This window comes from Berghia stephanieae, chromosome 13 (genome assembly GCF_034508935.2).
Source record: "Berghia stephanieae isolate SIO BIC M18660-M18661 chromosome 13, UCSD_Bste_1.3, whole genome shotgun sequence".
Lineage (NCBI taxonomy): Eukaryota > Metazoa > Mollusca > Gastropoda > Nudibranchia > Aeolidiidae > Berghia > Berghia stephanieae.
In genome coordinates, this window is record NC_088372.1 from 28554224 (window position 1) to 28569223 (window position 15000).

The 15000-nt window shown below is 36.4% G+C and overlaps 1 protein-coding gene across 1 annotated transcript in view; it reads left to right on the forward strand.

Annotated features, from left to right (window-relative positions):
- LOC144958745 (triple functional domain protein-like) overlaps positions 1-15000 on the forward strand; it is a 250216-nt gene that overhangs the window by 212629 nt on the left and 22587 nt on the right. The window contains exon 41 of the mRNA XM_078890919.1: positions 12151-12335. Within this exon, the coding sequence (XP_078747045.1) occupies positions 12151-12335 (185 nt within the window). The remainder of the gene's footprint in view (positions 1-12150; positions 12336-15000) is intronic.

Here is a 15000-nt window from a genome sequence, read left to right on the forward strand (position 1 = left end):
GGGGGGGGGGAGGGGAGAGGAGGGGGTTTCCCTTTTATTTTTCGTTCGTTTGGGAAATTTTAATTTAAGGGAAAAATTGACCCAAAGGATTTGGGTACAGCCGTATTAAAAGGCAATAAAAACATTGTTATTAACAAAAAAAAAAAATTTTTTTTCCCAAAAATTGGATATTTAAAAAACAAAACCCAAACAAATGGAAAAATCATTTTTAAACCCAAAATCACAAAAACCCCGGGTAAAAACCCCTTTTTTAGCCACAACAACAGGTCACACGTTCTTTGGGGCATTGTCACCAATGAATACCTAGTAAATTGCTGTTTGGGTTTTTAAAAAAACAATCTGTATTAATCGCCTTTCGACGCCGAAAATTTTTTAAAAAAAAAAATTTAAAATTTTAAAAAATAATATTTAAAAAATAATAATAATAAAAATTAAAAAAATTAAAATTAAAATAATAATAATAATTAAAAATAATAATAAAAAAATTAAAAAAAATAATACACAAACACAAAACCACACACCACAACCACACACACCTTTTTCAAACAAAATCGGGAAAATTTTCAACCATGTTTCTCATGGGTCTTTGTTAAAACACCCTTTTCCCCAAATTTTTTAATGTGTTTGTGAAAGGGGTCGCATGTTTAAAAATTATGTATCCATTTAAAATTGGACCGACAATAGTTTTTTAAAAAACAAAGATAAAAAAAAAAGGGGGGGGGGCGGGGGTGGTTCCCCAAAAATTTGCGAACCCAATTTTCTCCCCCCTTGTAAGGTTTCGGGCCCCTTTTTTCTTTTATCCGTTTAATTTGTTTGCTGCCTCTTGCTTAACTCCCTCACCCTTTGAGATCTTTGCTCTTTTAAAAATTTAAAAAAATGTTTTAAATTAACTTGGGTTTTTTTAAAAGGGAACCCCCCAAAAAAGTGCTCACCGCTTTTAAAGGGGGTCCCTGGCAACAGCAAAAACACAAAATTAGGACGGGGACATGCCCCTGTAGGCGATATTAAAAAAATTTTGGGACAGAGAAAAAAAGCTTTTAAACCCCCGGGACTCATTTTTACCCCTGATACGGTGGGGAAAAAGTGATTTAAAGGCCTTCAAAAAAGGGTCACTTGCGCCGAGGGGGGTCGCCCAGGCCTTCCGACCCAAAGCGAGGTCTTCCCCTAGAAAATACCGGGGACATTTTAAAAAAAAGGGGCTTTTGAAAATTTTTTTTTTCAATATTTTAAAACATTTTAAAACTAAAAAACTTGTTTGAATCTAGGCCCCTATAATTTTTTCGGGAAAAATTTTTAAAAAAATATCATGGGTAAAATTTAAACCCCGGAAAAATTTAAAAGGATTTTTCGGTTTTTGGGTTGGGATTAAATAAAACGGTGAGGGGGGGGGTTTAAAAAGACAAAATGTGAGGATGTAAAGGTTTTGGGAAAGGGTTTGCGTTTTAAGGCGTACCGCTTAAAAATTTTAAAATCTTTTTTTTATTTGAATAGATGGTTAAAATTTTTAAGGGTTTTTGGCTTGGGGGAGTGCTTATCGCTAGCGAGGTGGTTTTTCGAATAAAACTCCTCTCTTTTTTTAAAGGGTTTTTTTTTTTTTTTCTGCGTGTGTTTATCTTTTTCTTTTTTTTCTTTTTTTTGTTTAGTTCTTGTTGTTTTGTTTTTTTGATCTTTTGATGTTTTTTTTATTTACCCTTTTTTTGTTTTTTTTTTTCTTTTTCCCTTTTTAATTTTTTTTTTCCCAAAACTAAAAAAAGGTCGATCAAGTCTTTTTCCCCCTTTTCCCCCCCCCCCCCCACCACCACAATGCGTTTGGGTAAAAAAACAAATAAGTTCGAACACTCGTATCGAACACAAATCTGAAAAACCCTTTTAAACCCTTTAAAAATTTTGGGGTAGAGGTTTTCAGGGAAACTAACACCCCTACGGTCTTAAACCTAAAAAAAAAGGTGCGGGACGTAATTAATCCTTTATCACCCCTGGTATATAAGCGACCCCTTTTTCCCCTAAAAAACCCATTTTTGTTTATTAAAAAGTTTTTTTAAAAATCGTTTATTTTTCCCCCCTTGTCTAGTAATTTTGCCGCATGTTGTCTTTAACGTAAATCTCTTCAATGCATACATCTTTAAAAGGGGGGGAAAGGGGGGGGGGGGGGGGAAGGGGGGGGGGGGGGGGGGGGGGGGGGGGGGGAAAGGGGGGGGGGGGATGGGGGGAGGTTTAGGGGGGGGGTTTTTTTTCGCGTTTTGTTTTTTTTCCACAATTTTTTTCCCCAAAAAAAAAGGGAAAATTCGTTTACAAAAGTGGCATCAAAAAAAAATGAAAACAAAAAAGTTAGAATTATGGCAAATTTTAAATTAATATTTTTTTAAAAAATGCACAAAAATGAAAAAAATATCCCAACAAAAAAAATAAAAACATTTTTAAAAATTTTTAATTTAAAAATTTTTTTTGGGGCGAGAAAAAAAACGAAAATAAAAAGAAATTTTTTAAATTTCTCTCTCATAATTTGTTCTTTTTTTTTTTTTTTTTTTTAAAAAAATTTTTTCCCCCGGGTTTTAGTTTCAGGGGTATTTTGTGATCGAATGTGTAAAAATCGAACCCCCAGAATGAATGTTTAGCGTTTCGATAAAGTGGGGTTTAAAAGATCTCTTTTTTAAGGGAGAATTTTTTATTCCCCCCCCCCCCCCCCCCCTTCTTCTCCTCCTCCCCTCCCCCCTTCCCCCTTCTCCCCCCTCCCCCTCTCTATTAAAATCTCTTTTTATCAAATTTTTATTATCTATTTTTAAATTTTACTATTAATCTATAAAAAATCATTTTTCTTAATCAAAACCCCTTTTAAAATCATCCCCCTTCCCCCCCCTTTTCCCCCCCCCCCTCTATCTTTTTTTCCCCCTCCCCTCCCCCCCCCCCCCCTTTTTTCTTTTCTTGTGGGGGGGGGTTTCTAAAATTTTTCGGGGCCTTTTTGCGGTGGTTTTTTTTTTGGGGGGGTTTTGGGTGTGGTTGTGTGTGGGGGTGTGTGTGTTGTAGTAGCTCCCTTTTTTAATGTAATCTTTTGGGAAAAATTTTGAAAAACTTTTTTTGGGGTTTTTCGGCTCGTACTGTCCCCCCTTTAATTCATAGGGTTTTCGATAAATTTTTTATCCTTAGATTTAAATGGGGGGAAAAAGGGGGTGGTTTTTTTCTATTTGTTTGTTTGTTTTGACCCTTTTCAATGTACATAAATTTCTATTTGTTTTTTCTGTTTTTTCTGCCTTTTCTTTTCTTCTCTTTTACCCTTCCCCCTTTTTTACCCCTCCCCCTCCTCTTTTTTTTACTATCTATTATCATCTATTATCTTCTTTCTTTTTCCCCATCGATAACATTTCTCAACACCCTTCCCCCCCCCCCCTTTTTTCTCTCCCCCACTCTCTTTTTTCCCCCTCTCTTCTCTCCTTCTCTCTCTCTTTTCCCAAAAACCTTCCCCCCCCTCCCCCGTAAATTTCTACTTTGTCCATTTTTTTCAATAACTTTGTCATTATTTTTTATTCCCCAAAAATCTCCCGGGGTCCTCTTTTTATAGTTGTGTATGTGATTTTTAAAAGTTTTTTTAAAAAAATTTTGCCTGTGTTCATGGTCAATGAGAAGAAGAAGAAAAATAAAAAAATCAGGGTTTCACTTTTTTTAAGGGAAACCGTCAAAAAAATCTATTTGGGGCCCCAAATTAAAAAAGGTTTATTAATTATTTTGGGGAAATTGGGGCCCCCAAAAGTGAATGTAAAAATTTTAAAACCCAGTACAAAAAGTATTAACCCCCTTTTTTATGATTTTTAACATCGTGATAAACTTAAAGCAAAATCGCCTCATTTCTCTTTTTTTTTAAAAAATTTGAAAAGACAAGTCTTTTTTTCTTTACTTTTTTTTAAAAAAATTTTAATTTTTTTTAAAAGCCTAACCCAAATTTTTAAAACCCCAAAAATTATCAAAAAACTAATTCCCCCGGGGCCAAGTTTTTTTTAGAACAAATTTTCTTTCAAAATGTAAGAAATAACTCCTTCACTTTTTTTTTTTAATATTATTATTGGGGGGGGGGGGGGGGGGCAAAAAAAAATTTTTTTTTTCACCATTAAACGGATGAAATAACCAAAGTTTCAAAATTTTTGGCTAATTTGAAATTTTTCCCAACCTGGGGATCCCCCATCATACATGCCCTTTGAGACGCGGGGAAAAAAAATAATAAAAATAAAAATTGACCTTTTTTTCTAATCTTTAAAAAAAAAAGGGAAAGAAAAAAAAAAAAAGAACTTGGCGGTTTTTCCGAAGTTTCAAAAACTTATTTAAAAACACGACAAAAAAATTTTTTTTAAAAATTTTTAAAGGGGGGAAAAAAAACACATGCTTAAAGTCAGCCGTCGTGTTTAAATTTTTTAGTTAATCGTTTTTGTTTTATGATTTTTACACGGATTGATTAAGCTGTTTGCAATCACCCCCTTGTCTCTTACAAAAACGGATTTTCCCCCGATTGCTCAGTCAGTGTTTTTTTATATTTTTAAAAAAAATAATAAAACCGGCCCGCTTTTAGTCTCCAACTAAAAATTTAATTTTTAAAGATTGCTTTTTTTTTAATCTTAAAAAGTATTCTAAGAGGGGGAAAAAAATTATATTCAAATTTTTTAATTTTTTAAAAAAAATTTTAAAAACAACAACAAAACAAAAGAATAACAAGAAAAGCTTTTTTGACAATGCACAAACGTAGGAAATTTTAAAATTTTTTTTTATTTACCGGTCCCCACACAAAAAAACGTCCTGTCCCCCCGGGTTGTCGAAAAAAGGGGGGGGAAACGGTTAGAGAAAAAATTTAAAAAAACAAATTACAAATTAAAATTTTTCAAGTTCAAACAGGCAACTAAACCCATCAAGTCCTGCCCTTTTTTGGGGTGGAGAGGGGTTTAAGGGCCCCCCAACTTGGACCCACCTTCTGCCCTTGCGGAAAAAACCCCCCCCAAATTCGGCAGCGGGGAAAAAATTTCTGAGGGATCCGCTGACCCGGGGCCCCATAAAGCAAAAATGTACCCCCCACCAAACCCCAAAAAAACATTTTCCCCCACGTGGCTCCCCCGAATGTTTTCTTTAAAATAAAACTTCTTCTAAAGCTAAACCCCCAAAAACGAACCTCAAAAAGGGTTTTTGGGGTCCGTCGTTCCCCAAAAAAAATTTCTCATTCGACAAGGAAGTCAACAATAAAATTAAACCCCCCCTATCCCCAACAAAAAGCCCCCGTCGGGCAAAATCTACCCAAAACCCCCTGAAAAACCATTATTTTTGGGGGAAATAGTTTTTTTGTTTTCTGCTATGTGGGGGTTGGGGGGGTTTGCTGTTTTAATTGTCTGCACGATGACGAATATAAAGAGGTTGTTTTTTTGGAGGTAAGGAGGTTTTTGTATTTTTTTTTCCGGGTTAAAACGTTCATTAAAAGATTTTCCCCCCTTTTGGGCCGCTAGATTAATTATTTTGGGCTTTTTTAAAGCGGGGTAGGAGCACTTGAGGAACGTTTCTCAGTGACACTTTTGCGGTTTCTTTAGCCCTTGAATTTTTGGGCCCCCCCAAATTCAATTTTATTTTTTAAAATTTTTTTTTTAAAAAGGGCTATTTTTTTTTTTACATAAAACGGATGTAAATAATAAAATTTTAAAATTTTTAAACCCTTTTAAAGTGATGGAGATTGTGTATTTGAGTTGGTAAGCTCCCCCCCTTTACCCCCCCCCCCCCCCAACACACACCCCAACCCCTTCCCCCCCCTTTGAAAATTGTTGACATGTTTATTTTTTTGTTGGGATTCGAAAATGAAACTTTTTGGTTAAAAAAAGTAAGAAACAATGGAGATTAGGGGAGGTGGGGTCTTTTGCCGTCATGGTGGGCGGGGGGGCCCCTCTTGTTTTTTTCTTCATCCCCCTGTTTTTTCCTTTAAAAAATTTTTTTCTTCTTCTTCGGAATGGTTACTTTGGGTTTTTGGCCCCTTTTGGGGGAGTTCTTTTGTGAGAGGCGAAAAAAATTTAAAACGACAGTGTTTTAAATTTTTTTTAATATTTTTTCATAGTAAATTTATCTCATGGATTTATTTGTTTTGGTTTTTTTTTTTTTGTCGGGAATATATTTTTGTAAAATTTGAGTGTATTCCTCTTAGTGGGGTACGGCTTGGGTTTGGATGGGACTTTAAGGTTGTTCAACTTAAAGTGCCTGATATTATGTGGTCTTGGGATCTATTTCTGTTCCCTATTTGAACAAGCCCCTTTGTTAGTTTTTTTTCCTAGGGTGCTTTTAATGGTAACTCTATTTTTTTTTAATTTTAGTTTCCTTTTTTCGTTTTTTACTGGCGTGAAATGAGCTAAAAGTGTCGCAGCCCCGGGGAAAAACCTTTAAACAAACAAACCAAAAACAAACAAGAAACAAAAAAGAAGAAAAAGTGGTTTGTTCGAGAACGACCGTATATTTTTTTCTTGTATCCTTATCCAACTTAATAATGGTTTTATAAACCGATATCCTTTTTCATCCTTCCATTTATTATCTATATTATGGTTAATCTCATGGCGGGGGTTTTGGGTTGTTGTTGTTGTTGTCCGTCGTCGTCGTGTTATGATAAAGATGTTGTTTGATGATTTGATCATCACCCTTTATAATCATCATCAAAAATCTCAACAAGACCCCCTGCGAAGTAAGGTTTTTGTCGACCCCCATTCCCGAGCCCATTCCCTATCAGTCAGTTTGTTGTAGATTCAAAAACCGATCAGGGCCCCGACCTGCTGGGAAATGACCGACATCAACCCCCCCCCCCCTCTCTCTCTCCCTCTCTCTCTTCTCTCTCTTTTCTCTCTCTTCTTCCTCTCTTCTCTTCTCATTTTTTTTTTGTTGTAAAGAGAGGATCTGTAATTTGGTCTATATATATATATAAATAAAAATTATATATTTATATATATATTAAATATTATATATTGTTGTGTGTGGGTGGTATATATATAAACACACACGCACGCACACAAAAACCACAATATATATATTATAATATATAATTATTATATTTTATATTTGTGTGTGGGTGTGCGGGTGTGAAATTTATATATATAACCCACACCAAAACCACACACATATATATTATTATTATATATATTTAAATATTATTATATATATATATATATATATATAATTAAAATATATTATATTCTCACTATTTCTTATCCTAAATTCTCAACATCATCTGTTTTGAACAGTCTGCCATATTTGCTTACCTCCCGGGTTTCGTTGGGGGAAGGCCCGAAGTGGTAATTTTTTTTTCTTCTGCCTAGTGGGAGTTTCACAAATCCACCATTGCGTAATGGGCGTAATAGAAGGCATCGTTTTTTTGTAAGGGGGGGGGGGGGGGGGGGGGGGGGGGGGGGTGGTGGGGGGGGGGGGGGGGGGGGGGGGGGGGGGGGGGGGGGGGGGGGGAAATAATATATTAGAGATATTTGAAAAGGCGTAAACATTGAAATATTTTAATGTAGAAAAACTCGATAGGTGGTGGGTGGCCTACAGTAAGTTCAATCATGGATCGGGCCTTTTGAGTGAAGGGAGTAGGGTTAGTGATGCAATTTCCTGTTATCACCTGGCGATATCTTCGATTCGCGGTTTTTCTCAATATGTGTCTTTGTCAGCATCATCATAATCCTCCTCCTCCACATCATCATCAGCATCATCAGCAGCAGCAGCAGCAGCATTTATTAGCAACATGACCTCCCTCCCTCCCTCCCTCCCTCCCTCCTCCTCCTCCTCCTCCTCCTCATTCTCTCCACACCCCACCTTCTTTCTTTTTTTCTTTTTTTTCTTCTTTTTCTTCTTTTTTCTTTCTTCTTTTTTCTTTTTTCTTCTTTCCTCCCTCCTCCCCCCCCCTTCCTCCTCTCTCCTCCTCCTTCATTCTCTTCCCCTTTAAAAAGTGAAAAAAAAAAAAAGCATTCCAAGATATGGTGTGGATTCCCATGTCAATAATAAACCCCCCAAAATTTACTTTAAACCAAATTAACCCAAAAGAATAGCATTATTGGCAGCAGGGAAGATTACCTTTGTAGTTGTTACATTGTTTTATCCTGTGGTTTCATGATGGCGGTGGAAAAAATAATTTACCTGCCAGTAACGACCCCTCTTAGTGAGTGATAACAATTTCGGACGACTGGGTTACTAATAGTGAAAAAATGAAGCATTTTAAGAGATAAGACATAAAATTCACCATGTCCAGTGCACTCAAATAAAAATTCTTTATCCCCCCCTCTCTTCTCTCCCCCTCTTCTCTCTCTCCTCTCTCTCTCTCTCTTCCCTTCTCTCCCTCCCCCCCCCTCTTATTTCTCTCCTCTCTCTCTCTCCTCTCTCTCTCTTCTCTCTCCTCCCCCTTTTCTCTCCCCCCCCCCCCCCCCCCCCCCCCCTCTCACTCTATACTATATACTACTACTACTACTCTACTACTACTTTCTATACTAACTCTACTAATACTACACTACTTTCTACTACTAATACATCACAACCACCAAACACCCCAAACCCCCGCCTCATTTATATCATCATCACAAAACATCGATGATAATAATAGTGTTTTCTTCGATCAACACCCATGGACATCCAAACAAACTTACTTATTTTGATTTAAAACCAAATTTTGATAATTGTTTCCATTCACTCTGTCGTCATGGAAGCAATATTCTTCTGTCTATCCAGTTTCGTCCATTTAATTCACTTATTTGTAGTTATTTGTGCCTAATACGCTACACACATTATCATCCATCCTTCCCCTCCCTATACACACCTATCTACCTACCTACATAACTATTATATTTATTTTGCTACTGATCCATCTATTCACCCCTCCATAAACTCCGTCCCTTATCTACTATTATCTATTATCTATCTATCTATTATCTATCTTTCTACTATCTATCTATCTATCTATCTATCTATCTATTTTATCTATCTATTATCTATCTATTATCTATCTACCCATCCTCCATCCATCCATCTTTTATTATCTAACTATTATCTATCTATCTATCTATTATCTATCATCTATATTTATCTATTATCTATTTTATCTATCTATTATCTATCTATTTTCTATCTATTATCCTAAATATGATCTCCCTTGGCTACCGGGGCTTACCAAGCTGTTCCCAACCCCCATTCGGCACTGTCATTGCTAAGGGTTAGTTCTTTTCATTTCACTGCCACGAAGGTTGGAGGGAACGAACCTTTTCCCTTACTTTTATCTACCTAACCAAGTGTGTGAGTAGATGCGCGTGCGTCTTGCACCTATGAGTGGACACGGGCCCCACAAATGTGCCCTGTTTTTAAAAATTTTTTTATTTTCTTTCCCGCGAACTTTTTGCGTTAGCATATAAATGTTTTAAAATACTAAAAAACAAAAAAACAAAAACGAAAAATATGAACCTTTTAAAAGGGATTTTCATCAATAAAAAAAAAAAAAAAAAGCATCCAAAAACTAGCTCATCAAAATAATATTATAATAATTAAACGATTAATTTTAAAAAATAGACAGATAAATAAATAAGTAAAAGATAAATTAAAATATGTCAACACGTGCGAGAGCTAGTATATTCTTCATAACAGGAAGAAGGAATAGGGGTTAGAGAATTCTTCAAGGTTAGATTAATTGTCTCCATTAGTTCTTGTTTTCGCTACTGTCTCTTATATCTCGTGTTTACCATTTATTTTCCTGACTGGTGCTTTTCGGCCAGACCGATATATTATACTACCCACTTTTATGGATCGCACATCCGATATATATTAATATCATTTGTTTTATTTTGTGTTATTTGATTTAAAAAAAAAAGGGGGGGGGGGGGGGGCATTTACTGTTTTATAGTTGTTGTTGTTGTTGTTGTTGTTGTTGTTGTTGTTGTTGTTGTTGTTATTGTTGTTTTTTTTTTGTTTGTTTTTTTTGGGTTTAATTTGGATTTGTTTGAGTTTGTTTTTTTAATTACATTTTTAAAATTATTTTATTGTAAAATAATCATTCAACCAACTTTGTTATCAATTTTTCTCCCTTCACAGACCTGACAAGGATGCGCTTTCTCACCAAATTACTTATTTGATGGCTCAGTGAAGGGAAATGAAAATATTCTCCAAATTCTAAGTTCTCGAGATATTCATTTCACTTCTTTACACCAGCCCTCGTAATCGATTATAGTTATATTCTTTTTCTTTTTCTCTAGTTTCTATATATATATATAGGCAACCTAATTGGAATTTTCTCCTCCCTTACAGACCTACCAAGACATTTGCATCAAAGAATGTTGGATCGTCCATTATTTTCTCGCCCAATTAATAATTATCGATTTTCTCTCTCTCTCTCTCTCTCTCTCTCTCTCTCTCTCTCTCTCTCTCTCTCTCTCTCTCTCTCTCTCTCTCTCTCTCTCTCTCTCTCTCTCTCTCTCTCAAAGAAATTCCCATCTAAATGTCGCTGCTTTGTTTTCATTTGGCATTTTAGACAACTCTGCCTTACAGTGACAAAACGATTTTTAAAAAACAACAAAATCTGTTCTTCAAATTTTGGCCAGAAATGTTAAACTAAAGTATCGATGAATTAGATTGCCAATCACTTGTCTATAATCTTTAAACCTAAGACTTCTAATAAAAGTTTCATAAAGATTTGTCGACAAGTTAATGGTAAAGATCCTCATTTGAATTTATGTATTTTCAAATGTTGGCCAAATTTTCTTTTTTCAAATCGGCGATTTTTTTATTTCTTCTCAGTGTAACGTCATAATACACTAGGAAAGAAACCGACTCACCCTTATTGAGAAGACTTGCCTTGGCGGAAATCCTGGCTCTTGTTTTGACTCGACACCATGCCAACCCCCCCCCCCCCCCCTCTCTCTCTCTCTCTCTCTCTCTCTCTCTCTCTCTTTTCTCTCTCTCTCTCTCTCTCTCTCTCTCTCTCTCTTATTCTTCTCCACCCACCCTCTCCACACCCCCTGGACGATAATAGCTTACATAAAATGCCACTGCATTGAATGAAAGAGGATAGTGGTAGATATCGAGAGATCGGGTTTCTTCAACTTATTTCTCTCTCTCTCTCTCTCTCTCTCTCTCTCTCTCTCTCTTTTCTCTCCTCTCTCTCTCTCTCTCTCTCTCTCTCTCTCTCTCTCTCTCTTCTTCCAGTCCATGCACAGTTAGTTAATCAGAACTAACCTTTATATTATATAGCATGTTTTAAAAAGTTATTTACTCGAAGAAAAGTAATCTTTAACCCCCCCCCCCCAACTTTTTAGTTCTAAAACCTTTCCGTATACTCCCCCCCCCCCCCCCTCTCTTTCCCCTCACAGCCACTCCCTGTATCGATATCGTTCCTTATTTACTACAATAACGTAGTGATTATTTGCGTATATTTCACATTCTTTCTTTCTTTCTTTCTTTCTTCTTCTTTCCTTTCTTCCTTTCTCTTCCCTTCCTTCTCCTCCTCTCCTCTCCTCCTCCTCCTCCCCCCTCCTCCTCCTCCCCCCCCCCCCCTCCTCCTCTCCCTTTTTCTTCTTCTTCTTCTTCTTCTTCTTCTTCTTCTTCTTCTTCTTCTTCTTCTTCTTCTTCTTCTTCTTCTTCTTCTTCTTCTTATGTGCATGCTATTGTTATTGTCTGTCTTTAGTTTAAATCCAGTTTTTTGTTTGTTTGTTGCCACGTCAGTTTGTTATATATTTGTTTGGTTGTGTATGTGTGTCTGTGTGAGTTTGTTTGTTTGTGTCTGTAACTATTTTCGACATAATAAAGATTTGACCAGATTTTTTCTTTTGTTCCCTATTTATTTATTTATTTATTTATTTATTTATTTATTTATTTATTTATTTATTTATTTATTTATTAATTTATTTATTTATTTATTCATGTATTTATTATTTATTTTTCATGCATTTTTTATTTGCATATTTGTACACTTTATCAATTCGTTAGAGGAAAATTATTATCAACTGAATAGAACCACTCTGGATTACAGTAAGGACAAAGCCGTCCCGATGTCGTGAGGTGGAAAGGACTTGCTCAAGAAGACCACACGACATAATCACATTGTATCAATAATGAGAATTAAAATGCTATAGTTTGGTTTTTGTAGTTGTTAATTTTCATGTGTTTTCACCATGTCATCCCCAGGAAGGAGAGACGACCCCAACAGGCGACCGACCCATCCACCCACAGAAGACCGTTCCCCTGGGAGCTACCCACGAGGAAGAAGAGCCTGCTCAAGACATCGAGATGCCCCCGCCATGGAGATCCAAGACCACTCATTCAAGCCGGAGAGCAAGGAGGTTTCCACGGATGACGTCACCGCCAAACTGGTAAGACTCGCTCGCCAGGACATGTCATTAACTCGTTCATATGTGCACTCTGCTGCTTCAGAGCCATTTAATTTAATGTCGTGTTAGGAGAGGAGAGAGAGGAGAGACGGGTGAAGGGAGGGAGAGAGAAAGAGGAGGGAGAGAGAGAGGAGGGAGAGGAGGAGGAGAGAGAGAAAGTGGGAGTGAGAGAGAGAAGAGGAGAGAGGAGAGAGGAGAGAGAGAGGAGAGAGAGATTGCTGTCATCTGCATTCTATTCTGGTTTATCGCAAAGTACTTTCCGTCAGATCTGCAGGCGGTCGGCAGTAGACCCAAGGTTGCCCGATTACAGTTCGATGGACAAAAGGGTCAGAAAATATTTTAGCAGCAATAATTGAGACCGATAGGAGTCTCGTTGCTTTTTGTATTGATAGTATGCGCTTGGCTAAGAAGCTCACAAATTGCCACCCGGAAGTATAACGGACCAACACACAGATCTACGTGTAACCACGAACGTTTATAGATAGTATTCGCTTGGCTAAGGAGTTCACAACATTGCCATCCGGAAGTATAATGGACCAACACACAAAACTTTATGTAACCATGATCGTTTATAGTCAGGTTAATATAGTTTAGTGAGAATTACTCATAAACGCGGATGGCAAAAAACAATAATAAAGACCTGAGTGACGTCAGCTTCGAACTATCTATAGATAGTATGCAGATGACGTCACTCAGGCCTTTGTTATTGTTTTTGCCATCCGCGTTTGTGAGTTGTTCTCACTAAACTGTATTAACCAGACTATAAAAGTTCATAGTTACACAGAGTTTCTGTGTTGGTCCGTTATACTTCCGGATGGCAATGTTGTGAACTCCTTGGCCAAGCGCATTCTATCTATAGACTTGTTAATACAGTTTAGTGAGAATTACTCATAAACGCGGATTGAAAAAAAAAAAGAAGCAATAACAAAGAAGTCCCGACTCCGCCGACTCTTTTTGTATAAAACAGATGTTCTATCAATTGAGCTATCGGGATCCCCTGTAAAAGATAAATGGAATTTCCCCCCCCCCCCCCCCCCCCAAAAAAAAAACAAAAAAAAAACAAAAAAAACCTCAATCTCCGTCGTCTTCCGTATCGTAATAATATAGTTAAGATTTTTTTCTTCTTTTCTACTTTTCTTAATTATTTTGTTTACAATCTTTAAAAAAAAAATATTACCTGTTAATGTCAACAATTTATTTTTCGTTTCTGTCGTGGTTGATATTTACAATTTACAGCGTTCAAGCGTTTACTAAACAAGAGCAGCATTACATTCTTTTAATTTGAAAAAAAAACAAAAAACTAGATGCTTCAAAGACTGGTTTGAAATAATTATTTAAAAAAAAATAATTTATCGATAATAAAATCAAGCTGCCTTCCACTCACGGTAAATGTTTATTTTGAACAGAAACAATTCGTCTGCTATTTTGGTTGCTATACACAGCCATGTCTTTGTTTCTAGAACCGTTTAATTCAAGTGCCACCACACACACACACACACACACCACACACAACACACAAGGGTATATATATATATATATATATAATTATATATATATATATATATAATTATATATATGAGAGAGAGAGAGAGAGAGAGAGAGAGAGAGAGAGAGAGAGAGAGAGAGAGAGAGAGAGAGAGAGAGAGAGAGAGAGAGAGAGAGAGAGATGTTGATGGGGTAGAATTGGGAAGGTTGGCACAACTTCATTAAATGATGTACCTACAGTTCTTGTGATTGTGGGTAGAGAGAAAGAAAGAGAGAAAAGGATAGAGAAAAATAGACGTAGACGCACCTGCATAAAGCGTATTTCACGACTCACTTTTTAAGACTTCAATAAACGGAAACTAGATATTAAAGAGTAATAACTGCTTACTATCGATTGGATCTCTCTCTCTCTCTCTCTCTCTCTCTCTCTCTCTCTCTCTCTCTCTCTCTCTCTCTCTCTCTCTCTCTCTCTCTCTCTCCCCCTCTCTCTCTCCCCCTCTCTCCCCCCCCCTCCCCCCTCCATAATTTTTATCAATTTGATAGGACTCTAGTTTATCACAAAATATTTACCGCTAGATCCGTTTTGTTTTGTTTATATTGTCCCCGCCATGTGCTCACTGCTAGGACGCCAGAAAATTCATAATCATTTTTTAAAAAAGTTCTTTGGCTTTGTTATTTAGGGTTGTTTTTTTTTTGTTTTTTTTTTTTTATATATATTTTTGGTGGTTTTTAAATTTTTTTTTAAATTTAATTTTTTTTTCGTTTTTTTTTTCGTTTGTTTTCTTTTTTTTTAAGGAGGGGGGGGGGGGGGGGGGGTTAATGTTTGTGGTTTATCTAAAGATCTTTTTTCCTCTTCTTTTTCGTGTATTTGTGTGTGCCGGGAGTATTTTGTTCTCTATTGTGAGGATAATTTTGGGAATGGTGTGTGTGTGTGTGTGTGTGTGGGTGTGTGGTGGGGGGGGGGGGGGGGTCTTATCTTTTTAACTAATCAACCTTCGATTAAGCCGGTAATCGATGACTGTTTTTGCACTTGATGAAAGAAAAAGACCGTATTTTTTTTATGTGTGTGGCTATGTGTTCGCGATCATGTTGTGAGTTTATAGGAGGGGTGTGGTTGTTTTGGGTTTTTTAATTTTTATTTTATTATTTATTTATTTTTGTT